A 25,458-nucleotide genomic window follows, 5' to 3' on the forward strand; every position below is an offset into this window, starting at 1 on the left:
CGTACTTCCATCAACCAAGTTGGGAATACTGCTCTGAGCTGTGACACTACAAGGGGCTCCAGGCATGGTCTGTCCTCCCGTGTCACACAGACATGATGTGGGCATGAACAGTAGCATCTTTATTGTTACCTGATACCTCTGGCTCCTCCCTCCCCACCCTGCCCGGTATAAGGGTACGCTCTTTCCAAATTGTCCGAGGGCACCTGCTTGGTGTGTTTCAGTCCTCTAGTCACCTGTTGAGGAATGACTTCATGTGGGACTGGGGGCGGGGAGAGTAGGGCCAAGCCAAACGCCTCCCCTAGCAGAGTCTGGATACCCACGGGAAGAGCTGGGAACCTCTGGCAAGGATGTCTGTAGGGCCGAGAAGGTGGGAGCAGGTAGGGTGGGACACACAGCAAAATGTGTGAAAGATATGCAGAGATTTGGGGTAGAGTGGGCACCTCCTACATCCAAGAGGGAAAGAATGGAAGGAACTTCCCAGGGTGCTCGCTGAGGTGACCTGCAGCAGCCAGCTGGAGGGAGGGCAGGAGGAGGTGAAGGACAGGTGCCAGCAGATACTGGTGGGTAGTGGGAAAGGAGCAACTGGTAGCAATGGGGCGTTCTGGGGAGACAAGCATGCACTAGAGCAGAGGAAAGGGAGAAGCTCTAGCAGGAAGGGCCCTAGGAAGGTCAGGGAAGCTTCTTTTGAGACTCAGGGTTCCCTCTCTTCTTCAACCTTGAGTGTGATCTCTCCCACTCCTTCCCCACCCCCCACGTGCATCAGAACCCACTGCCAAGAGTCCTTCCCTGAGACCTGGAAAACCTCCCATAGGTATGGCACTGCAGCTTCCACGTAGCCCCTGCCTGCCTGGTCAGTTTGTTCCTTGTGGATTCTGCCCAGTGGGCGCTACTCACCGTCTACCAGCAGCTGTGTGTCAGCTCTGTTCTGGCCTGCTTGGCAGCTGTAGGTGCCCTGGTCCTCAGGTCGGACGTCATGGATGACTAGGCTGTGGGTGGTGCCGTGGCTACGCATCTCATACTTGTTTCCTGGGCAGAGTTCGACCCCCTCCCGCATCCAACACACGTGGCCCCCAGGACGGGACACAGTCACCTCCAACACCGCCCTGCGGTTGACCAGAACCGTCTTCTCGCGAGGTGGGCGGCGGCACATCTGGAGAGGCAACGCTGCGGTTGGGGGACAGGGGCTTAATAAGGACACGAAAGGCCCCTAGAGGAGAGATGCATCTTCCCTGCCTACGACCTCCACTCCTGACACAAACCCTCCGTGCCACCAGTTCGTTTCCCTGCATGCCCAGTTTAGAGTCTCTTCCTCTCCATCTCTTCCTGAGGAAATGAGCTGCTCTCTGTGACCTGCCCCAAGAGAGCCCCTCAAAGAGGAGAGATGAAGACAGCAGCATGTCTAGTCAGTCAGTCTCAGGACGGGAGAGGATGCCTTTCCCTGTCGCCTTCGCCTCAGAAGCTTACCCTCCACCTCCAGCCGAGCCAAGGACTGGGCGGGTCCCGCCTGGAAGCAGACTTCTCCGGTGTCCTCCGTTCTCAGCTCGCTCAGCACCAGAATGTGTTTCTTCCCTGGGGGTGGGGGTGGGGAGGTATTAAGGCCTCAGCCGCTTCCCGGGAGAATTCGAGAATGAGGGTGGAACCCGAGCAAGTCCCAGGGAGGTTCCGAAGTGTCGGCGCGCGGAATTGGAGAGAGAACGCGAAGAGGAAGGAGCTAGGCAGGACTCAGAGCTAGCGGCGGAGAAAGTCCCGGAGACACCAGCAGTAGGGTGGTGGGGCGGGGAGCTGGAGGCGGAGCTTATCTGAATAGGGCGGAGTCTGCCTGAACCCTGGGCAAGGTAAAAAGGGGTCACAGAGGGGAGAAAAGTGGCCACACCTTCCTGTCGGATGCGGACGCGGCCTCCGGGTCTCAGCGCGCGGCCTCCGAGCTCCCAGTGCCCGGGGGTCTCGGTCTCCGACACAGTGCACTCAAACGTGGCGCCATCTCCTTCCCGGGCGCTAACGGACCGGAGTTCACGGAGCACCGACACCTCTCGTTCTGGGGCGGAGCCAGGAGCGTGAGGAGGGGGCGTGGCAGAGACGAGACACACATCCGCCACACCCCCTCCCTAGAAGTGGGTGAGCAGTAGGGGCGCCCAAAGTAGTACCCTGGCATCTCTGGATACCCACCGCGCACGGTCAAGCGCGCAGGCCCGGAGCGAGCTGTCCCCACAACGCAGCTGTAGGTCCCGGCGTCTGAGGAGCAGCAACGCCGCAGAAGCAGAAGGCGGCGCGTGCCGAGAGCCTGGAGCCGGAGGCGTGGGCTGAGAGAGAGCGCCTGCCCATCCTAAAGGCGGGATTCGTAATAGGTCAGACGGAGCCCAGTAGGATTCTGGAGGCTGTGACCCTGGAAGGTGGCGCTGTCCTCTGTGAACCCACTAGAAGTGCACTAGTGGATTCCGTGTGTTCCCCAGCTAGGGTTGGACTGTTCCACGTCTTCCCTTTCTGGTCACTTTTCTGAGTAGGTGCCATCCCTTGGGGACTTTAGAGCAGAGAATTGGCACCAAATGGTGCAGAAAGCCCAAAGCTCTGCATGGACCCACCAAGTGTAGATTTTTTTTTTTTTTGAGATTTATTTATTTATTATATGTAAGTACACTGTAGCTAGCTGTCTTCAGACACTCCAGAAGAGGGAGTCAGATCTCGTTAAGGATGGTTGTGAGCCACTATGTGGTTGCTGGGATTTGAACTCTGCACCTTTGGAAGAGCAGTCAGGTGCTCTTACTTGCTGAGCCATCTCACCAGCCCCCCAAGTGTAGATTTTAAAGTTGTTTTTTTTTAACATAGACTCTACTATTGTCTGCCCTTGAGCAACTAACTCTGTTCACCCCACAGAGTGTATGCCTTAGATAGCCTGGTGATGACAAGGTGTACCTTCACAGGGTGTTGTAAGGATTAAAAGGGATTAAATGTGACATCAGTCTCAGCCCAGTACCAGTCTCACAAGTCCAGTGAGTGTTAGTTTCTTGCCCGAAATATTGTTATGTCGATAGGTCTGCACTAGGGCCATGCTCTGACCTTCTCCCATATTACGTCAGCCAAAGTCTGGGAAAGCTCGCACTCGAACGTGGCTGTGTCACCTTCAGTCACTTCTAGGTCCTGTGGCCCCTGCACAATAGTCACTGGGACCTCTGAGAGTGGGTAAGGGAGAACAATGCCAAGGGTCAGGGGTCGGTGAGGAATGAGAGCCCAGCTTGTATAACACACAGACACAGCAGGTCAGTGGCGGACACACGCAGATGGGTGGTGGAGGCTACTAGTGAGTGAGCGATGCTTGAGGGCAGGAGATTTAAGGGGGGGGGGTACTGTAGAGTAAGTAGGAGGTGCGGCAGGGCCAGAGAGCCAATGGGGTAGTGAGGTCATCGGCAGGGGACATGTTGGGGCTGGAGGGCAATGGCAGAAGTGGAAGAAGAGATACCAAAAGGGATCACTCCCAAACACATGGACGGCAGTGACCGCGTGGCTGGAGTGGACAGCTGAAGACACTGGGCTTGGGGGAATGGGCATAGAAGTGCACTACAGAGCCGCGAGGGTCCCTAGAGGTGTGGCCAATGGGGAACTCGGGGCTGAAAGTGGGGGCCTCAGGCAGAATCAGTACTAGAGCTTACTCTGGTGGCTCATCAGGGGACACACTTAGGGAGCCAAGAGAGCCACTGAGTCATGATAAGAATAGACAGTGGGAACATATTCAGGTAGGCAAACAAAAGAGACCGTGCAGACATGGGGCTGTTGAAGGTAGCACCGGATGCAGGGCTAAGGCAGCAGCTGTACTCAAGCAAAGCGGTCACTGGGGCCCACACAAATCCAAAGGGTCCGGCAATTCCCCACTCTGGCAGGGTGGTCAGTAGGGGCCACATGGTTAGGTCAGGAGTCACACACAGGGATTTAGCAGGCAAGGGCCCAGAGGTCACACCTCTCACTGTGAGCCGAGCAGCACACCGAAGGGTATCCGCCGTGAAGGAGACACAGCCCGAGTCAGCCAGGCCCAGGCCGCTTAGCACCAAGCGGTGATTGCGGCCTTCTGATTGAATGTGGCACTTGGGCCCTGGGTGCAGCCGGACTCCACCCTGGGCCCATTCTCCGGTCACACCCTCCTGGGACAGCTCCAGCTGGAAGGTGGCGCTGCCCCCTTCATGGACGGTCACATCCTCCAGAGGCCGAAGTTCCCTCAGCTGCCGAGCTATTGTGCGGAGATGAGAGAGGGAGGACACCAGCTCTGGGCAGGGTGCAGGGGCTCACTAACCCCAGCATGCTCTGAGCTCCACCCCAGCATGCTCCGCGCACCACCCCAGCACTCTTTGAAAGGCCTTGACTATACAAGTTCGGACTGGATGGAAAGGACGGACGGAGGGAGGGAGGGAGGGAGGGAGGGAGGAAAGAACAGGTTGAGGAATCTCAGTGTGGCGAAACTGGAAGGGACAATACGCCCACTGGGATCAGAGCCATTACTTAACATATAACTCGTCTATGTACAAAGGGCATACTGCTCTGACTTTTTTTTTCTAGCCCTAGTTTTCCCTATTGCACTAAACCAACCTTCCCAATGATGCGACCATTTCATATAGTACCTCATTGGTGGTGACCCCCAACCATAAAATTATTTTCATTGCTACTTCATAACTGCGGTCCTGCTACGGCCATGAATTGTTATGTAAATATCCGATAGGCAGGATATTTGGTAGGGGACTCCTATTGTTTGATTAGCAAGGGGGTCGCGACCCACAGGTTGAGAACCCCCACGCTAAAGCCCAGTGCCGCTCTGGGTAATACCGTGATGAACACAAACCATCCGTGACAGCCAATCACCAAGGTCTGATCCCTTGACTAACTTCCTCAAAGTCTCTGGACGTAGGTATCAACCCTGTTTTTAACATCTCTTTCAGAGAGATTGCATGAGGTCACACAGGTAGTATTCCAGCACGGGGCAGTGGGTGAGCAATGCTATTTGCTAGTCATTCTTTCAAAAAATAAATACAGAGAGTCTTTCTGGAGTATAAAATTTATGCTGCTAGCAAAGCCATCTTGGAAGTAAAAAGCAAAGTCCATTTGGACTTCTGAGATAACTAGAAAACATTAGAAAAAAGAGGTTTTTGGTTTAAGCAGGAGCCTTCTGGCTCTAACCCCAGATTGAGACGGCCAAGGCAGACCTTCCTCAGCAGAAAGGAGCACTTTGGTGGTGGTAGCAGTGTCAGGGACTCTGGGCCAGCCAGGTGAGTGATGAAGTAGGAGAAGACTGGGCACTCACGCCTCACACTGAGCCTGGCCAGGGTGCGATCGTGGCGGCTCTCGCAGCCGTAGGTACCCTGGTCGGTAAGGAGGACGCCATGGATAGAGAGGCGATGGACATGGCCATCCTGGGCCGTGGTCAGGCGAGAGTCCAGGGGAAGAGGTTCCCCACCTCGTATCCAGCGAACAGTTCCAGCCGCACCAACTCGGCCTGTCTCTACCTCAAGGTGCACATCCTGGCCTTCCTCGGCCCGCACATCCTGCAGCCGCCGTAAGAACAGCAGCTCTGTCTCTGGAAGGGAAGATGAGAGATCATGGAGCCCGGGGATTGAAGGCTATCTCACTTCTAGCTCACGGTTGTGAGGGGTCAGCTACAGGGAACAGAGCATTTTATGCTCAGTCGCACTGAACCTCGAACGTGGAGCCTGGCACTTGTGTCAGCAGCTCCGGCTCGAGCAGTCACGGTCCCTGCGTCTTTGAGTTGGCAGCCTCGGATGATCAAGGTGCGGATGGAACCATTCTGGACCATTTCCAGCTGCGGCCCTGCAGTGACAACCGCTCCGTTGCGTAGCCAGGTGACTTCGGCATCTGGTGGTGAAACCTCACACTGGAATGTGGCATCGTCCCCCTCGTGGACTGTCAGAGGTGTCAGTTCGGAGACCAGCTTCACTGGTGGGAGCTCTGGAAGGAGGGGTGAGGCAGTGACCTGGGTACCTCTTTCTCCCTCCCTCTTTCTCCACCCCACCCCCCACCAGGACGCAAGCTCTCATTTTCCCACCAATTACCATAGCTTGAGTGAGGCCCTACTGTGTGTTGGTTGTGGGGGTTCTCCCAAAGACCAGGATGCCAAATCCTGGCCACACTTAGTAAGCTCCTTGAAATCCCAGCCTGGCACCTCTTCCCAAGTCTCTAGTACCAATATATTATTTACTATGGGCCCAGTTACAACATTTAATGGTCATAGCAACCTATCTGCTATCCCATATCAGAGCTGGGGCTCAGGGGAATAAAATGGCCCTGAAAATGTCACCCAAGTCCCAGAGAGCCATGTCTGAGTTGCACCCTGGACAACTTGACTCTAGAGGCCTCCTTTTAATCCACTGGGCTATACATCCTGCCATGCTAGGGTGCTGGAAAAAAAGGAATGTGCCCTCTTCCAGTGACAGTCGTGAACGCATTGGTGGGAACCATAGAGAGCAGTTGGGTACAGGAGATCAAAAGGGTCCAGAGGACAGGAGGTGGTCTTTGTGGGTGTGAGGGGTGCACGGTTACCTTCCACACTGACGATGAAGATGCGACTGTCCTGGGGTGCGTCGCACAGGTATTCCCCAGCATCCCCTCTCCGTGCCCCCCGCACCCGCAGCACCTGCCTCGCCCCGGCTTGTTCCAGCTGCACCCGCCCCTGGCTTGCCAGGCGCTCCCCGTCCTTGTACCAGCGCACAGGGGTCCCTGGCCTGGAGAGGTGCACCACCAGTTCTAGGTCCCCGCCTGGGGTGCTTCGAACCCTCGTCTGGGCTGCCTCGGGGGCCATTACCCGCACCGGGGGCTCTGTGGGGTCAGAGCTAGGGGTCACTGGGAGGGCAATGAGAAGGGCGGGAAGATAAGCTGGGGCAACAGGTCAAGGGAAAGATGTGATGTCTTAGGAAAGTGGGGGAGCCCTGGATATGGGGGACTAGTAAGGCTTTCTGCCCAGGTTGTACTCACCAGCCACCTGGACACTGAAGCTGAGGCTTGGGGCCCCTGGGGATGCCCCAGTGTGGCAGGTGTAGACACCTGCATGAGCGAGGTCTGCTGCCTGGATGCAGAGGATTCGGCGAGGACCCTCAGCTCGCAGCTCTAGTCCTTCGCCCTGCTGCACAGGGCTCCCATTGTGGCTCCAGAACACTTGTGCGCTTGCTCGGGACAGCTCACAGCTCAGCACCACGGGCTCCCCAGGAACCACGCAGACCGGGTTTGGGGCTGCCTCTGGAGCCAGAAACTGCACCGGAAGCTCTGCACAAAGAAAAGGGGGTTGTAAGCCCAAGCCAGCCCCTGCCTCCCCACCCCAGGCTGGCCCGGCACACCCACCAGCCAGGCTGACGTTGAAGGTGACAGCCTCATCTCGGGTCTCACATACATACTCCCCGGCATCCTCAGGCTGGGCGTGGGGCAGGGTGAGAGTGCGGGTAGGCCCCTCGGCACCCAGCTGCAGCGCATCTGACACCTCTACCTCTAGGCCATCCTTGTACCAGCGCACCTGAGACCCAGCCGGGGCCACTTCACAGCGTAGCTCCACGTGTCCTGGAGCCCCAAACTGCAAATCCAGGGATCGGGCCACCGGGTGCACAATCCTCTCTGGTGGAGCTGGTGGGTGGGCAGAGAAAGAGGGAACATGGTGACCGATGGTCTCTCCCTGCCTCTCCAATACACTTTATAGTAAGGACCTGGGGGCTCCTATGAAGAAAAGGACTTGCCCAAGATCATACAGATAAAAGAGGCAAATCAGACTCGTACTCAAACCTATCCACTCACCTCTCCTTAGATCCATCCCCATTCCTTCCATCCTATGCTTTGCCTCTGATGCACTTAACCTAGTCCTCCTTGATAAAACCATTTATTTTGTCTTTTTTGGCCCGACTACCACTTCCCAACGTGAGCTTCATGAACACTGAAACTTGCAGCTCACTGGTTCACTCTGTACCCCTAGCATACGGTGCCACACATATGCTAGTTGTCTGATAAGCACTTGTTGAATGAATGAATGAATGAATGAATGAATGAATGATCCTAACTGCTAGGCTTCCTCTCACTGAGCCCAAGGACACCGTCCCAGCTTGAATTGGGTTCTCTGGTGGTTAAGACTGAGGAGTCTGGGAAACAGAGACCTGGGGGAAGGGAAAGACTGGGAGTAGGGATAATGGATGTCTGTCCCAGAGAACCCCCTCTCTTCACCTCCCTGGAAAGGTGTCCACAGAAACTACCCACCCGTGACAGTGACAGTGAAGAAGGCTGAATCATCCCCAGCATCACACACAAACTCGCCCCCGTCCTCTGGCTGGGCAGCAGGCAACACCAGACGGCGACGAGGCCCATCGCTCTGGAGCACCAGGGCCTCACTCTCCTCCACCTCGAGCCCGTCCTTGTACCAGCGCACAGGAGCATCCTCTCTAGACAGCTCACAGGTGAGCACCACACATTCCAAACTCACGGCGTGGAAGGTCACCTCGTCCTGGGGGTATATGATCCGCACAGGGGGCTCTGCAGAACAGGGCAAGCACAACTGTCACTAGCAATGCCTGGCAGCACGTGGGCCCTGCTGCCCATGTGTTAATAATAGTCCTGAGTTCTGAGTAGCACAGTAATAAATAACAATAGGTCCCTGACCTGTCCTTCAAATCCCCAAGACCAGACACTTACAGAATCCAGCATCTTCTGGACTTTAAAAAGGATGCATTTCTCACGTGGTAGCTAGCTACCATCAGGCCCTGCCTCTGCCCCTTATAACTATTCCCATTAACATGTAGCTGCCTAATATATATTTACCCTTGGCAAGATATACTGGAAGACACAGTCAAATCTCACAAAGATACAGATATATACTAGCCCTACCAGATAATTAAAGAATAATTAAGAATGCATCAGTCAGGGGTTGGAGAGATGGCTCAGCGGTTAAGAGCATTGACTGTTCTTCTGAAGGTCCTGAGTCCAAATCCCAGCAACCACATGGTGGCTCACAACCACCCGTAATGAGATCTGAACCCTCTTCTGATATGTCTGAAGACAGCTACAGTGTACTTAGATATAATAATAAATAAATCTTGGGGCTGGTGAGATGGTGCAGCAGGTAAGAGCACCCAACTGCTCTTCCGAAGGTCCTGAGTTCAAATCCCAGCAACCACATGGTGGCTCACAACCATCTGTAACGAGATCTGACTCCCTCTTCTGGAGTGTCTGAAGACAGCTACAGTGTACTTACATATAATAAATAAATAAATCTTAAAAAAAAAAAAAAGCTCACTTAAAAAAAATAAATAAGTAAATCTTTTTTTAAAAAAAAAAGAAAAAGAATGCATCAGTTAAACTCAGTTTTAATGTAATAAATTTGACTGTCAAACCTCTGATCTCACTATATAGCCCTGGCTGGTCTCAAACTTACTATGCAGACCAGGATGGCCTGGAACTCGCAGTGGTCTCAAACTTACTATGCAGACCAGGATGGCCTGGAACTCACAGAGAATCACCTGCCTCTGCCTCCTGAATGCTGGGATTGAAGGTATTCACACACCAGACTGCTGCTGAACTTTCAACAAGCCTTTTGGTTTTGAGGGTTGGGGAGCTTTACAAATTGTGTAGGGGTGGGATCAGGCTCTGTAAAAATGAACACTTCCTAACGCTCCAGTCACAGCGCTGAGCACTTTGAGCCTTTAGCCTCACGCTGGTGTCTGGAGGAGAGCCCTGTGTTGTCTCCATTTTCCAGATGAAAGAACTGAGGCACGCAATGATTAAGCAATGAATTGCCCTTAAGGTCCCAGACAGCTATAACTCCTGGGGCAGAAGGAAGAAGCATTCTGTTCTAGACAGGCTCTCCTGCTGCAGGCACTGGGGGGCGGGGTGGGGTGGGGAATCTGGGCCTCCCACTTGTAGCAACTAGGGAATACTTCTTGTGGACCAGAGATAATACCTGTCTAAAAGTCTCCCAGGGATGTTACACTGTTTCAGGAAGCTCATCCTCAAGCACAGGCCATTCTTCCACAGAAAAGGAGCTAAGTCAGTATTAGTAGACTGTCAGCAAGCCCAAGCTTGCCCATAATACCATGCTGTCTTGTTCTCTAACGAATTAAGTTTCCAGAAGACTAGAGTACACCTGACCCCCTTGTGGCCGGGCTAGGGAACTGCCGGCTTCCCTGCCTAGGATTTTTCAGTTCTCCGCCAGACCCAGCCACAGGACACTGCGGTGTTGAGCTCATGTAACCGGCGGATCTCGTCTCCAAGACAGGCATTCTTTTCTCAAAATGTCTGATCTAGTCATGATAAGGCCAGGAGATTACAGAAGACAGCTTCTTCTGTATGGGATGGCGGTGGAAGAGGTTGGGGCAGTGAGCTGGGCCATTTGGTGGGGGACTTGATCCACCATGGCCTGGAGGTGAGGTGGCATTTGTGTGAACTTTACTGTGAGGCGTACGTAGGGTGCTTCGTGGTTGTGGCTGTTGTGTCTGGCCAGGGCTGGGAGCGAGTGAATGAAGGTCGCTGGCTGTAAAATAGATTGTGTCCACAGCCTTGTTGCAGCTGTGGGCTGTCTCGGGTATAGTGAGTGGAATTCCCTAAGCAGCTCTGCCTGGGCATGGCTCCTGGGGCAAGTCAGGGAAGAAGGCAACAGGGTCGTGAAGAATAGGGTAGTTGTCCTGGCGCTGCTACTGGGGTTCTTCTGTGGTGTCCAGAACTGCCTAAATGTCCCCACGACCATGCACACTGGGAATGGTGCTGCGGGCTGTAGTTCCAAGGTGGCTGGCACAAATCACCACCATTTATTTCTAGCTATTCTTTACTCCCCCGTACCTGGGCTATTCTCTGCCCACCCCTTAACTCAGCCTAGCTCCATTACAAGTAGGTAAACATCTTCACTACCCTGACCAAGTTAGCAGCCACGAGCCCAGGGATTCCTACGCTGTCCTTGACAGCCTATGCCCTAACATGTATCTGGCTTTCTTACTAGGCCGTGTTGTCTGTTCATATGCTGCTGAATGCATGGAGTCCAGCCCATACTACAGTGACCCTGCGAGACCTCCGCCCAGGCCTTCCCTGCCTAGCTGTTCTGTGGAGCCCTGGACCCTAATTGAACTTATTTACCATGAAGTTTCTTGGAATGTTTATTGGTGCGTTTATTGGTTTAACACAGGGGTTGCAAACTGTGAGGGCCAGGTAGGTTAAGTTAATGGATCAGGGAGTCTGGGGAGAGGCAGAAGGAATGGCAGGGAGGGTGGGACAGAGAAATGGGGGCCCCATACTATGGGGCAGTTGCTACTCAGTGCCAGCCGTTCGTCGCCATGGGGGGAAACGAGACCAGAACCGCCGGGTCTTCGGCTTTTTCAAGAGGACGCATAACTCCGGGTTGTTATTTGGACTGTCCTGACTTTGGTATGACTCTGCAGGCCAAACAAAACACATCTGTGGGCTGCACAGAGTCAGAGTCCAAGGGGGTCTCCCCATTTGTGACCCCTGGATAGCAACTGCCTTCCCAGCTAGTCTGGCAGCTGACTGACCACCAGCCAGGCACCCAGCCTGGATGGCATTCAGTCAGTGAGCTGGTGGACCACAGCTAGTCCTGGCCTTGTTGACATCAGAGAAGGGCTTGCTGGTTCCTGCTGGGATCCCAGACTCTTTCCAGCAGGGACCCTGGTGCATGCACCCTCAACCCGCACTTCCCTCCCTGACACCAACACGCTTGCATGTGGAGAAACATTCACTCAACATCCCTGAGGCTCAGGGTTGTCCTCTGGTGACTCTGGGGGCTGGGATAGGCCCACACCTGTGACGGTGATGGTGAAGGAAGCCGACTCATCATGGATTTCACACAGGTACTCGCCAGAATCCTCAAGCTGGACAGAGGGCAGCACCAGGCGGCGGATGGTGTCTTCCTTCTCCAGGAGCAGTGCTGGGCTCTCCACTACCTCCTCCCCATCTTTGGTCCAGCGCACCTCAGCCCAGGGCCGGCACAGCTCACAGGTCAGCACCACACGCTCTAGGCGTACAGCTGCCACATGCACTTCGCTGCTGGGGTAGACAATCCACGAGGAGACATCTGAAGGACAGAGACATCAGATCCTAGGCAAGAGGGGACAGGACTGGGGTGTCCCGCCATCCTTCCTAATCCAGGCCTAGCTCCTGTGCTTTCTAAGTCAGCCACGGGTTGAAGAGGTCACTCTCTAGGCAGTCACTCACAGCTAGCACCACACAAGCCCGAGAGAAGCCACCACGGCCACAGAGATACAACCGTCATCTCCTAAGTACACCAAGCTTTGTGTGGAAGCTGCGTAATGGGGAGTGAGGAGTCAATGTTAACTGTAGAAACAGTTCATAGTCTCTAGGGTGGGGCAAGGACAGAATGAGAAATGAAACACGGGGGGGGGGAGGGTCTAGAGAGACGGCTCAGTGGTTAAGAGCACTGACTGCTCTTCCAGAGGTCCCGAGTTCAATTCCCACCAACCACATGGTGGCTCACAACCATTGTAATGGGATCCAATGCCCTCTTCTGACATGTCTGAAGATAGCTGCAGTGTACTCACATACATAAAATAAGTAAATTTAAAAATATATATAGCATGGGAGAAGAGGGTTGGGTCTCAGATGAACTAGGGTCCTATACAGGCCTCTGAGACTTTTTGGCCTCTTCCACACCTGGTACCACCTGCTCTGTAACAGAACTACTGTCCCCAAGGAACCCTGTTAAGCAGGGGACTCCTGTGAGATGGGAAAGGTGGGGGGCTCCCTGGTGATGAGTAGCCGGGACTAGTATGCTCAGGTCTCGGCAGTACAGGAGGCTGGGGGGGGGGGCGAGAAGAGCGACACGCAGGAACACATGTGCTAGCTGCTCTCACCTGTGATGGTAACTGTGAAGTAGGCACGTTCATCTCCTGCGACACACTGAAACTCGCCCCCGTCAGAGGGCCGGGCTGCAGGTAGCACCAGGCGGTGATGGGGCCCTTCATTTTCTAATACGATGATGTCACTCTCCTCCACCTCCTGCCCATCCTTGTACCAGTGCACAGTTGTGTCCACTCGGTCCACCTCACAGGTCAGCCTGACACATTCGGAGGTGATGGCATGGACAAACACGTGCTCTTGGGGGTCCACGATGTGCACTGGGGGATCTTGATGGGAAACAGAGAAGGATCAGACTCAAGGGCGGCAGAAGATCAGTGGCGGTAGGGGGTGGGGTGGGTAATTAAAGCCATGCCATGCAGGAGTTTGGGGGCATGAGATCCTGTTGGTATAGAAGCTTAGGTATAGCTCCCCAAAGGTGAGTGGGGGGCACAGAGGGTAGGAGGCACCCAGGGGCCATACAGTGGCAGCCAACATTGGCATAGGCAGAAAGGAGATCGCAACCACAAGGCACCTGGCCGAGTTTGCTGTTCAAGGACAGGGTAGAAAGGACTGGCCTGGGGGAGGATGACTCAGGCAGCATCAAGCATCCACTCCACTGGGCAGTGGTGTGCTTGGTACACAGGCAGTATCTCGGAGGCCCAGATATGAAGGGCTTGCTGGCCAGGCTGGTGCTATCGGTGTTATGGAATTGCTTAATAAGAAAACCCTAGATCACTGGGGCCCATCTTCAAAGGGGCTGTTGGCATCCTAGCCTCTTCCTCTTATTTCCTGGCCACGAAGATGAGCAATGTGCTCTGCCACATGCAACCCTGCCTTTGACAGCCAGCACCGCCACCGTAGTTTCAAAACAGTGGTCTTGGGTTTGAACATCCAGAGCAATCCTTTCTCAGTATCAATGAGTGTCTTGGGTATTTCCCTGCAGTGGCAGAAAACTAACTAGTTCCCTGTCACGGAACATGCTCAGGTTGGGGGGTCACAGGGTTTTCTGAGTCGAAGCAAGATTCTAACTCAAGAGGATCAGTAACTTCCTTGAGAGTCAGCTTGAGTCAGTGTCTCACACAGCTGGGGCTGGCCTCAAATCTGCATGTGTCACCCAGCTGAGTTACTGTCACCGACGTCGGCTTTCTAACAAGAAGATCCCTCAGGCTCAGTCCTGAATGTTTCGACTTTGGATAGCCCAGGACACCTGGGAACTTGCATTCTGACAGGCTTCTAGCACACTCCTGCCTTATGTGAACCCCTGGACCAATATACTTAACACTTTTGCCTACTTCAGCCACCATGAGTAGCAGGAAAAAGTCAGGGCTGGGTGTGACTCTAGCCCAACATCTGTGCTGGCTGCCTGATAACAAGGAAGTCACAATACTTCTTTGTGCCTCAACATCTCTACCAGTGGACTGGAGATTATGCGCTATTAAGTTGTGAAATAGCATACGCATAAATGACCTAGCAAGCTCTAGCTCCAGAATAGGATCTATTAAATGCCAGCCCTTTCTTCCCGCAATTGCATTCCGCCTCTCACCCGATCCAACAGAGGGCGTATATGCACAGGTGGGCAAGTGTGTTAGATGATGTGGATACATGAGAGATTTAAGGTTAGATGATGTGGGTGCATGAGAGATTTAAGATGCAAATGTAAGACCAGGGATGTATCTCAGTAGTGGATGCTTACCTAGCCCCACAAGGCCCTAGGCCCCAGCCAAAAACCATAAAACAAACAAAAAGCCCTCCATAAAAGGGGACCCCTCACCAAGCCAACAGACCACAAGGGCAGGGTTTACAAAGCCCCCCAAATCAGCCTCAGCCAGAAGCAGCCAGCAAGGTTCCTGACCTTGAACAGTGACTCCGAAGAAGGCTGAGACCCCTTCTGTTCTGCATTCAAATTCACCACTGTCTCGGACTTGAGCCTCAGGCAGGATCAGTCGGTGTTTGCGCCCCTCTGTCTTCACTACGAGTGACTCACTCTCCTCCACCTTCTGCCCATCCTTGTACCAGGTTGCAGGAAAATCCACCCTTGAGAGCTCACAGGTCAGCACTACCCGTTCAGAGGTCGTGAAGGTCAGTGACACCTTGTCCTGGGGACTCAGGATGTGCACTGGGCTTTCTGCACGGAGAGAAAGCTGGTCACTTGCAATGTCTATTCTGCTCCCCGGATATGCAGCCTTTTCTCCAGTCTGTGTGCTGGTGTAGGGCTGAATACACGAAGGAGACACCTGTTGTCAGTGACTAAGGCCCGGATGTCTGTCAGAGTATAAGACAGGTTTGAGGGTCAAGGGGGAAGAGGAGAGTGAGGCAGCGCATCTATCGATAAGGTGCGAGGTTCAATTTCCTGACTTCAAAGAAGAAATAGAATTGTGCACTGCTGTGGCTTGGTTTGGATAAACCTGAGTTATTCCCGGAAAGATACTCATGGGATGGAACTACAGTCCTCAGGGGGGCAGTGTCTGGAACCTCTAAGAGGGAAAGCCTAGGGCAGGAGGAACAGGAAGAAGTATTTGTAATGGTGAGGCTTAGCGGGAGGTAGTTCTCAAAGGAACCCAGTCAGCTCTTGAGTATGTAGCTACAAAGCGAGTTTGCCCACCCTATGTACTTGGTTCCTTCTGATCATGCCTGCCGGCTATCTCTTTGTCATGGTCTGACTTAGTGAAAAGCTGGGGTAGGGTCACTAAAGACTGGACAGAGTCACTAAAGACTGGGATGACCAACTTCGGGCTTTCCAGAACTGTGAGCTAAACTAATTTTTTTTTCTTTGTAAAATACCCAGCATCACCTACTCTGTTACAGCAACAGAAAAGAGGCTAGGTCAGATTTTTTTAGGCCACTTAAGCAGAGTAGTGGTTTTACTGTATTTAAGAATTCTTGAGCCGGGCGTGGTGGCGCATGCCTTTAATCCCAGCACTCGGGAGGCAGAGACAGGCGGATTTCTGAGTTCGAGGCCAGCCTGGTCTACAAAGTGAGTTCCAGAACAGCCAGAACTACACAGAGAAGCCCTGTCTAGAAAAGAAAACAACGACAACAACAAAAACAAGAATTCTTAAAGAGCCCATCTCTCCTGGTGCCTCTGGTGTTAGTGGTCTTTAGTTAAACTTGGAAATGCTGCACTTGGTAACTTCTGCCTTCGCACTCTACCGCTGATGCTGGAAGCTACCACTGTAAGACCCCAGGTTCTCTAGCAATAGCAAGAGAACTGAGCACTAGGATAGCTTTTGAATTTTCAGCACCTGCTTCCCCAGGCCTGAGTGATGGATGTTACATCCCCTCCCCTTCCTTGTTAAGAAGGAAGTATGGGGGTAAACAACTTGGATTCGCAATCCAGCACCAACTTTGTAACTCTGAGCAGGCCGTTTAACTTCTCTGTGCCTGTCTTCCTCCACATACAGTGGGAAATGACCAAGAACCTGTTCTATGAGGCTATCGGCAGGACTGGGCTAATTACCTGAATCAAGTGATTAGGGCTGTGCCTGGTTCAAGGCGAACTGCTAGGAGATTAGGTTTCATTAGGCAATTGGACAAAGGACAGAAAGCAGACAGGGCCTAGGGCCAGAATCCACGTTTTTCAAATGAGAGGAGAAGTGTAATTATTTTTTTGGTGGTATTGAGTTGAACTCACTCACCACTGAGCTATACCCCCAGCCCAATTGCAAAGCAAAACATGCCAAAGAATGGAGATGAGGCTGAAGAGCCCAAGAGAAGCTCTATATGCTGGGAGTTGGAAAGCGCCCTTCTGAGTGTCTGAGCTCTCTATCCGAGCCCATCATGAACACCTCTTATACTTCCAGCCCAGCTGTGAGAAACAGGTACAGCATCCGCCACGTTCGGCAAACATGACGTCTGTGCTTTGAACCTATCTGCCTAGGTGTCCACCAGTTACCAACCTTGGATGGTGAGGGCAGCAGAGTCTTGCACACCAGGGCAGCTGAAGCCAACCAGGGCCCCACTGTCCTGGTGCTTGACAGCTTGCAGGATGAGCCTGTGCTGGAGGCCCTTCTGCTCTATTCGGTACCGCAGGGCTCCAGGCTCCACCTGGCCCTCCGGCTCATTACTCTGGAGCTGCTCTCCATTAAGGAACCAAGAGCCCTGGATGATGGCGGACAGATCAAGGGAGAAGACGGCATCTTCCCCATCATACACCTGCACGTCTTCCAGGCCTGACACCAGGCGAGCTGTGGGCACTGGGACAGAGACAGGGCGCAGCTGTTAGAACCAAAAAGGGCTGAGTGCAGGATCCCCAATGGAGGAGTTAGAGAAAGGACTGAAGGAGCTGAAGGGGTTTGCAACCCCATAGGAAGAACAACAATATCAACCACCCAGAGTCCCCAGAGCTCCCAGGGACTTAACCACCAACCAACTAGTACACATGGAGGGGACCCATGGCTTGAACCACATATGTAGCAGAGGATGGCCTTGTTGGACATCAATGGGAAGAGAGGCCCTTGGTCCTGGGAAGGCTCCATAGATGCCCCAATGTAGGGGAATTCAGGGGCGGGGAGGAGGGAGTGGGTGGGCCTGTGGGTGGGGAAACACCCTCATAGAAACAGGGGAGGGGGTATGGGATAGGGAGTTTGGGGGGTGGGGACGGGGAAAGGGGATAACATTTGAAATGTAAATAAAGAAAATATCCAAGAAAAGAAAAGAAAAGAATCAGAAAGGGCAAAAGCTGGAGGACGGGCAAACATAAGGACTAAAGGTCAGAGAAGGGAAGAAAGGTCACAGAGGGCATGATTGGACAAAGATAGTAATGGGCAAGTGGCGAAGGATTAACTCACCAAGGTGAGCAGAACCGTTGAACACGACATGGGGACTGCGGCCATGTTCACTGACTGTGCAGATGCGGAAGTGGTAGTCACCCTCAGTGGGTACACAGTCCCCGGGCACCTCTACCGCTCCCGCCTTCTCAATGCTGAAGCACTGGATCCAATCCTCGGACCCCACTTCCTGCCGCTCTAGGCGGTAGATGAAGGACGTCTCTGGAGGTGGCTCTGGGGGCTTCCAGGTCAGCAGAACCTTGTTCTTTTGGCCTTTGAACATCTCAACCATTACGGGGGGCCCAGGAGGACTCTGCTTGACACCTAAGATAAAGGTGGGGTCTTCACCTGAACCTTGTACAAGCCCCCAACAACACTCCTGCTTTAAACCCCCCTTCCCAACCCAGGCACTGGCAACTGGCATCGCCCCTGCCCAGACCCCCTGTTTATAGCGTTCACGCTCTCACATTTGACTCTGAGCAGGGTGGTGGTACGGGAGTTGCCCAGGCTGAAGGTGATTTCTCCAGCATCTTCTCGGGTCACCCCTGGAAGGACCAGGGCATGCATATGACCACAGCTGCTCTGGCAGGTGTCTGGCAGCTCCTCCCCATCACGGCTCCAGCACCCCTGCACTCCAGCTTCTTGAGTCTCCACCAGCAGTACTGCGTTCTCTCCCTCCAGGACGTCAAGCTTCCGGGGTAAGCGCTTCAGGATGGGTCCTGAGACGTGGATGGGAATCCGTCAGCCCAGGCACGAGACACCACCAGTCTCAGCCTCCTCCCACTGGCCAGCTGACCTTTGACCGTCACGTTGGCCACAGTGCGCACTCGGCCCCGCATCTCGCACAGATAGACACCATCATCATCGGCCTTCAGCTTGTGGATGACGAGGCGTCTCACAGTGCCCTCCTCGATCTGCTCGTACTTGCGGCAGGGTAACAGCCGTTGGTCCTCTCGGAACCAGGCGGTGGGAATTCGAGAGTTGGGTACTTTACACTCCAGCACTACAATCCCGTGCTCTCGACCCTCTACATCCTGCAGGGGCCGAGTGAACCGTAGGCGGGGTTCTGTAGAAAGAGAAGGAGAGAAGGCTCAGGAGCAGGAGCGAGAGACTAGCTGAGGAGGATAACACATACCAGACATTACTTGCTCTTCCTGGCAGGCTAGGAATGGCGGTGGCTGAATTCCCAGCTAAGTTAGTAGGCCTAATTCCCAGCATGACCTGGATGCTCAACAGCCATATGACCTTGGACAAATCTTATAACATTTCTGTCTCAATCTGCTCATGTGTTAAATATGGAGGGGGGGGGGCGTCAAGCATTGAACCAGATCAGCGATTTTCAAACCGTCCTTAACATTGTGGCTTCTCCCTAATTCTGCAAGGGTCTGCATTGAATTTCCTTTTAATATAGCATTCTAAGCATTTCAAAACCACATTTCAGAACTAGGAAACCAACAGAGAGTTAACTTGCTGGGGAAAACAAGGTTTGGTCCCACTTGGAGAAGTTTATTTACTTTCTTGAGAACAGTCCAGTTTCTCACTGGCCTGGCAAATCTGGGCACATTGAGTTGGGACTCTCGAGGAGGACGCTGCCACAGCTCGGATACCACACACTTGGTTAAGTGTCAGGTAGGACTCAAGGGAACTTGTCAACATGCTTTCCTTGAAGGAAAAGGTTGGGCAATCACCAGTGAAAATGTAACCCCTCAAATCGCGGAGATCAAGTCCTATTAAGGGGAACTTTAGCTTCCAGTGTGACTTGAGCGTGCCTTGCTTTCTCTGGATTTTCTGTTCATGGGTACTGAAAACGTGTAAGGTCAGCCCCCCACCCCCATCTCTTTTGCTTTCATCTTCTTTGAAGTAAAAGAATCCAGCCTGGCTGGTGTTTTTCCTCTGACACATCCACGGCTCCTGTGAATGAGCAGTGGCTGCAGGGAGGTTTGCACCGCCTTCCTAACAGATTCCAGGCCCGTAGCTGTGAACACAGCCCCCACTCCAAATGTGTGTTTTCAATACAGCAGCCCCCTTCTTCTCACTGATTAGCATATTATAAATTTAGCCCTACTTATTTACACCCACAACATGCTCTTATTATGTTACAGATATTGCTACCGATGGGAATCCAGTTGGCAAAGAAGGCCTAAAAGAAAGAATAAAGGATAAGAATGTTCTAGGGTTGGAAAGAGTTACAGTCTATTCCTTAACTTAGTGATTTTCACCACCTGGGTATCTTACTAAGAAATTCATCAGTGTATTGGAGGCATCTAAATCCACAGGCATCTAAATCCCTGAGGGTGGGAGGCAGGATGGAAAAGGAAATTCAATATTCCTCCGGACGTGGGGGTGGACATGAGCAAGGAGGACCTCTGAGGGCACTGGGGGCACAGTGCTCTACCTTTCACGTGCAGCTGGACCGCGCTTAGGGTCTGGCCCGCCGAGTTGCGTGCCGCGCACACGTAGAGCCCACGGTCCTTGGCCTGGCAGTAGAGCACCTTAAGTACAAAGCCGCCGTCGCGGTCGCGGTACATGAGGCGGCGGCGATCGGGGAGCAGAGGGCGGCCCTCCAAGTGCCATTCGATCTCGGGCTCAGGTTTGCCCATCACGTAGCAGCGGAACTTGGCGTGTTTGCCCTCGTTCACCCAGAAGGTCTTGGGCGCGCCTTTGAGCGGCTCCAACACGGGTTTGGGGTTCTCATCGGGATCCTGGGGCGGGCTCTCGCGGGGCTGGTGCACCTGGAGCAGCGCGCCCGCCTGCGCGTGGCCGTGCGCGTTGCGGGCGTGACACACGTACACCCCGGAATCGGGCAGCCGCGCCGCCAGGATGCGCAACGTCAGGCTCGCGCCCTCGTCACTCGCGCCGCGGCCGGGCTCCAGCTTGAAGTGGCTGCTGTCCCACACTTCGTCCAAGGCCATCCCATCCTTCTCCCAGTACAGCTTGGGCTCCGGGAGGCCTCCCACCTGGCACGTCAACACCACCTCCGCCCCTCGCAGCACCCACTGGGACTGGGGCCCCGTCAGGAACATCGGGGCGCCCTCCCCGGTGCCCGGCGGCGGCAGCGGACACTCGGAGGACTCGGGCTCCGGCTCGGGGGCCGGGGGTTCCAGCACGGTGACGGCGGCCGCCGCGTAGGCCTCTCCGGCCGCGTTGCGGGCGCGGCACACGTAGACCCCGGCGTCGGTGGGCAGCGCGCCGCTCAGCAGCAGGCCGTGCTCGGCGCCGTCCTCCGGAAAGCTCAGGCGCTCGGAGGCCACCAGCTGCTGTCCGCCTTTCTCCCACACGACAGTGGGCGGCGGCTCTCCCAGGACCACGCATTTGAGCTCGGCCTCCGCTCCACTTACCACCCGCACGGGCCGCGGGAAGCGTAGGAAACACGGGGGGCTCCCCTGATCCCCTGAGCCGGCCTTCATTGCGGCCGCTGCAGATGGCCCGCCTGGGCGCGCAGGAAGGCCGGGAGCCGAGACCAGGGCGTGGCGGAGCGGGCGCCGGGACCTGTGGGACTCCTGTGACCGCTCGCCTCTTTACCCTGGACCCTGGCTGCAGCCCTGCTACGCGGCAATTCCCGGGCCCTGAGCCCAGAGCTCAGGGGGCTGTCCTTCCTGTTTGCCTGCTCAGCGAGGGGCCCGACAGCCTAGAGTGCCCGCGGCCCGGCTTCCTGCTCTTGGGAGTCTCTCTTCCCAGCCCCCTCCCACAGCCTGGGCCTCTTTCTCCTCCCTCCCTCCCACCTCCGGCCTCCAGGTCTCCAACTGCCGGCCAGGCTTGGGCCTGAGTGACTTTGTCGCCTGCAGCTGCCAATCCCAAAAATATTCTCTGATGACACAGCTGGAGGACCAGAGCCCAGACTGGCTCCTCCAGGCTAAGTATAGAGCAGGCGGGACCACCTGCCCTCGGCCCAGAGCCTCAACCCTAGGTCTACCCTCCCACGTTGGCCTAGCAGCTGCTAGGGTTGAAAAGAGCGCCAGAAAGTCTGAGGGGGTTGGTGCATTCTGTCCTCCTGACAAATGATTTGATGACTGGCCAACCTTAAGCACCTAGGCCACCTGTGGTACCTGATGTAGACTCGTGTGTGCGTGTGTGTGCGTGTGTGTGTGTGTGTGTGTGTGTGTGTGTGTGTGCGTGCGTGCGTGTGTGTGTGTGTGTGTGTGTGTGTGTGTGTGTGTGGAGTGGGTTGAATGCTTGCCTGAATGGGTCAGGTCACTTGGGGTGAATACCCATCACAGCCCCTTCCCCCACATTCTTGGCGGGAGTGGGAGATAAGGCTCAGGGCCACAGACATCTGCGTCAGAGATAGGAGGTCTCAATGCCATGGGCAGGGGCGACTGGGACTGCGGGGCGTGGGAAGGACTGGGGGAGACTGGGGTGAGAAGGGTAAAAGAAGGCCAGCAGTGGGATGGGGAGGGGACAGTGGGGAGGTCCTAGACAGAAAGGGCACAGGGCAGCGTGTGGGTTCCCTGTCATCAGGGCAAGTGAACTATGGTGAGCCAGCTGTCTCTGCTGCTCCTTTTGCTGTTGACCCTACGGGATGTGGACAGCTGCCAGGGGCCCGAACTTGTCCGGGAGCTCGTCCTGGCCAAGGTGAAGGCTCTATTCCTAGATGCCTTGGGGCCCCCAGCAATGGATGGGGAAGGTGGGGGTCCTGGAATAAGGCGTCTGCCTCGAAGACATGCCCTCGGGGGCTTCATGCACAGGACCTCTGAACCCGAGGAGGAAGAAGTCTCCCAGGCCATCCTTTTCCCAGCTACAGGTAATGAAGTTGGGGATTGGCAGGTCAACATGGAAGAGTAGCCGGTACCTATTTCGTGGGCTTGAGAATCAGGCAGCTCTGGGTGTGAATGGCAGCCCCACGACTCAGCTGGCTTTGTGGCAAGGGGCCAGTTCCTAAGCCCCTCTGATCAACCCTCCAATAGGTGGTAGCCCCTACTTCTCAGGCGGGACTGATCCAGTGAGCCTAGCATGTCTGGAATACAAAAGGGGAAACTGAGGCTCTGTAGAGACGGCTCGGGTTGCTGCCTGTGCGTGGTCTGTCTTGTGTTTTGTGTCCCCCCACTAAACCCCATCTGGCCCACTCTGAGGTCTCCTCGCTTCCCTGCCTTCATCTCCTGGCAGCATAGTAGTACCGAAAGTATGGATTTCTGATCAAGTGGAGCCCCAGTCTTGCCACTTACTAGCTGACTGTCAGTCGCTTCAGTGTTTTGTCTTGAGAATGGATCAGCTGTTAGAATTTATAATTCGAGGGACTGTGTTCTAGTACGGCCCCAATTGCAGTCTTGACGATAGCTGGCCCATACTATTTCCCACAGTCTGTGTCCACTGGGTCAGGAATGGCAGCTGCACTTCCCCGGGAAGGACTGACCTCTGCTCTCTTCTCCTTTTCCTTCCATTCTTTCTCTTTTCCTCCTCCTCTGTCTTCGTTAGTTTATGCATATGCCTGGAAGTGCGTGGAGGTCAGAGGTCAGAGGTTGACACTGAACATCTTCCTTAGTCACTCTCTACCATTGTTTTTGAGACAGTCTCTCTCTGAACCAGGACCTGACTAACTAGTTAGCCTGGCTGGTGTCTGTCCCCTCAGTCCTGTGAGAGTGCATCCAGTTCTTTATGTCGGTCTTGGGATTAAACTCTGATCCTAACGCAGACGCAACATGCACTTCACCAACTGAGCTGTCTCCCTACCCTCTAAGCTGTCTTTCAAAAACACAGTGCCTTTAAGAAATGTATCCTTTCAGGGTGGGGGGGGGGAGGGTATAGAGGGCTTTGGAGATAGCATTGAAATGTAAATGAAGAAAATAATAAAAGAAATTTATCATTTCAAGTTTCTGACATGCTGAGATAGAGCAAAAGCAACAAAACACACCCATGCACCCAAGGCGTGAGATTCACTTCATGGTATCTGATGTGCACTACCATAAGCTGTAGCCGCCAGCGGCCACGGGTCACTGGGTTCCTGAAAGGAAAGCTGGGGATGGGTGGGGAGGAGGGCGAGAGAAAGAACAAACCAAGATAAAGCCCTCTGATCAAGGCTCGACTTTAATTCTAGGGTCTGATTTTTAAAAGGGTTGGGGGACCCATCACTGGTCGCTTTGTCAGGATCTGTCAGGAAGACAGGCTCAGCTGCTCAGCAGGTAGCTTCTTGCAGGAAGCTGTAGATATGGCAGCTGCAGATATGGCTTCTTGCAGGAAGCTGCAGATATGGCAGGCAAGAGTCTACCTGGGTTTGAAGACTCCACCCTAGGTGAGCTAGCAACTGTGGCAGACAATGTCTGATCCCGCCAGCCTGCTCGAGGCTGGGGAGGGCACAGCTTCACAAGTAGACCTGAGGATGAAGGAGAGGGTGACATGGATTCTTACCCATTGCCCCTTTATATTAACTGGTAAAACTCCTTGGGAGAAAATTTGCCAATTTTCGTGATTTGATGATGAATAGAAAATTGGGGAGCCTCTGTCAGTTTTCCCAAGACTCCAGGGGGTGTCCAAGTCTAAGTGACACTAGATGTTTGACATAGTCAGCACTGGGGATGGCACCCACATTCTTCTCTGGTGGAAGTGTCTCAGGTACCACAGATCAAGTCTACCCTCTCTTTCCCTTTTCTGTCTGTACCCTGCAGGTGCCACCTGTGAGGACCAGCCAGCTGCCAGAGGGCTTGCCCAAGAGGCTGAGGAAGGCCTCTTCACTTATGTATTCCGGCCATCCCAACACATACGCAGCCACCAGGTGACTTCAGCCCAGCTGTGGTTCCACACAGGTCTAGACAGGAAGAGCATGGCAGCCGCCAATAGCTCTGCACCCCTGCTAGATCTTCTGGTGCTATCATCTGGGGGGCCCATGGCTGTGCCTGTGTCCTTGGGACAGGGCCCTCCGCGCTGGGCTGTACTGCACCTGGCGGCTTCTGCTTTCCCTCTGCTGACCCGCCCCATCCTGGTGTTGCTGCTGAGATGCCCACTCTGTTCCTGCTCCGGCCGGCCTGAGACCAGTCCTTTCCTGGTGGCCCACACTAAGGTTCGAGCACCCAGTACGGGGGAGAGGGCCCGGCGTTCAGCTCCCTCCATGCCTTGGCCTTGGTCTCCTGCGGCTTTGCGTTTGCTGCAGAGGCCTCCCGAGGAACCCGCTGCGCATGCCTTCTGCCATCGAGCTGCCCTCAACATCTCCTTCCAGGAGCTGGGCTGGGACCGCTGGATCGTACACCCTCCCAGTTTCATCTTCCACTACTGCCATGGTAGCTGCGGGATGCCCACATCTGACCTGCCCCTGCCAGTCCCTGGGATGCCCCCTACCCCGGCTCAGCCCCTGTTTTTGGTGCCAGGGGCCAAGCCCTGCTGTGCTGCTCTTCCGGGGAGCATGAGGTCCCTGCGCGTCCGAACCACCTCAGATGGAGGTTACTCTTTCAAGTATGAGATGGTACCCAACCTTATTACGCAACACTGTGCTTGTATCTAAAAGCACCTGACTCCTCCTCCCATGGCCGATGGCCACTGTCAGTTCACCACCCCAGGGTCCTCAGCTAGGAGGAAGATGGAGTGTGGAAAGTAGACAGTTTCCACTTCCTTTTCCCCACATCTTTCCATATGAGGGTTCCATATCCTGCTCCACCCAGGTCCTGTGGATAACAATAAAGAAGGAAGTGCGTGTGACTTTGTATGCGTTTCCCCTCATGTCTTTGACAATGGGGTTGGGGAGGTCTGGGGTCAGAGAGAATTGCGTGGTGGGATTTTGAGTTAACTGCTTTTGGCTTTAGAGATCGATAATCTAAGAGGTAAAATTAGATGTGAATTAGTTGGGAAGCTGCCAAGTGTCCCAGAGCTTTGGACACCCACTCTAGGGACACATTGTCCCCTTACAAGCTAAACCTGATATGTCACACAATCTGTCTGTCTGTCT

General features: G+C 54.3%; 2 protein-coding genes across 4 annotated transcripts; one reads left to right on the top strand and one right to left on the bottom strand.

Annotated features, from left to right (window-relative positions):
- Positions 1-89: 89 nt before the first annotated feature.
- Positions 90-21,256, bottom strand: Obsl1 (obscurin like 1). Of its 3 annotated transcripts, XM_029539144.1 has the most exons (21): positions 19,984-21,256; positions 18,385-18,654; positions 18,056-18,307; positions 17,610-17,912; positions 16,719-17,015; positions 14,675-14,947; positions 12,837-13,109; positions 11,768-12,040; positions 8,227-8,499; positions 7,330-7,605; positions 6,967-7,254; positions 6,535-6,810; positions 5,674-5,943; positions 5,282-5,554; positions 3,950-4,216; positions 3,055-3,167; positions 2,167-2,323; positions 1,874-2,035; positions 1,465-1,569; positions 895-1,164; positions 90-233 (listed from the first exon to the last, which is right to left on the bottom strand). In XM_029539144.1, the coding sequence occupies exons 1-21, from the start codon at positions 20,993-20,995 to the stop codon at positions 226-228; spliced, it is 5,691 nt and encodes a 1,896-aa protein (XP_029395004.1). In that variant the 5' UTR covers positions 20,996-21,256; the 3' UTR covers positions 90-225. The 3 variants fall into 3 exon arrangements, with proteins under 3 accessions (XP_029395004.1, XP_021055032.1, XP_021055033.1); XM_021199373.2 differs by lacking the exon at positions 6,535-6,810 and having other exon boundaries at positions 99-233; positions 19,984-21,255; XM_021199374.2 differs by lacking the exons at positions 90-233; positions 895-1,164; positions 1,465-1,569; ... (8 more) ...; positions 7,330-7,605; positions 8,227-8,499 and adding an exon at positions 11,095-11,384 and having other exon boundaries at positions 19,984-21,247.
- A 39-nt stretch (positions 21,257-21,295) lies between these two features.
- On the top strand, positions 21,296-25,218 carry Inha (inhibin subunit alpha). Its single transcript, XM_021198843.2, has 2 exons — positions 21,296-22,329; positions 24,188-25,218. Exons 1-2 carry the CDS (start codon positions 22,059-22,061, stop codon positions 25,015-25,017), a joined length of 1,101 nt encoding a protein of 366 aa, XP_021054502.1. The 5' UTR covers positions 21,296-22,058; the 3' UTR covers positions 25,018-25,218.
- Positions 25,219-25,458: the final 240 nt, after the last annotated feature.

This window comes from Mus pahari, chromosome 5 (genome assembly GCF_900095145.1).
Source record: "Mus pahari chromosome 5, PAHARI_EIJ_v1.1, whole genome shotgun sequence".
Classification (NCBI taxonomy): domain Eukaryota; kingdom Metazoa; phylum Chordata; class Mammalia; order Rodentia; family Muridae; genus Mus; species Mus pahari.

Coding starts and splice junctions, on each gene's coding strand:
- Obsl1 (XM_029539144.1), bottom strand. CDS start 20,995: ATGAAGGCCGGCTCAGGGGATCAGGGGAGCCCCCCGTGTTTCCTACGC. Junction 13,110..14,674: donor CTTCGGAGTCACTGTTCAAG/GTCAGGAACCTT, acceptor TTTCCCATCAAG/ATCCCCCAGTGCACATCGTG. Junction 1,165..1,464: donor GGCTCGGCTGGAGGTGGAGG/GTAAGCTTCTGA, acceptor CCCCAACCGCAG/CGTTGCCTCTCCAGATGTGC.
- Inha (XM_021198843.2), top strand. CDS start 22,059: ATGGTGAGCCAGCTGTCTCTGCTGCTCCTTTTGCTGTTGACCCTACGG. Junction 22,330..24,187: donor CATCCTTTTCCCAGCTACAG/GTAATGAAGTTG, acceptor TGTACCCTGCAG/GTGCCACCTGTGAGGACCAG.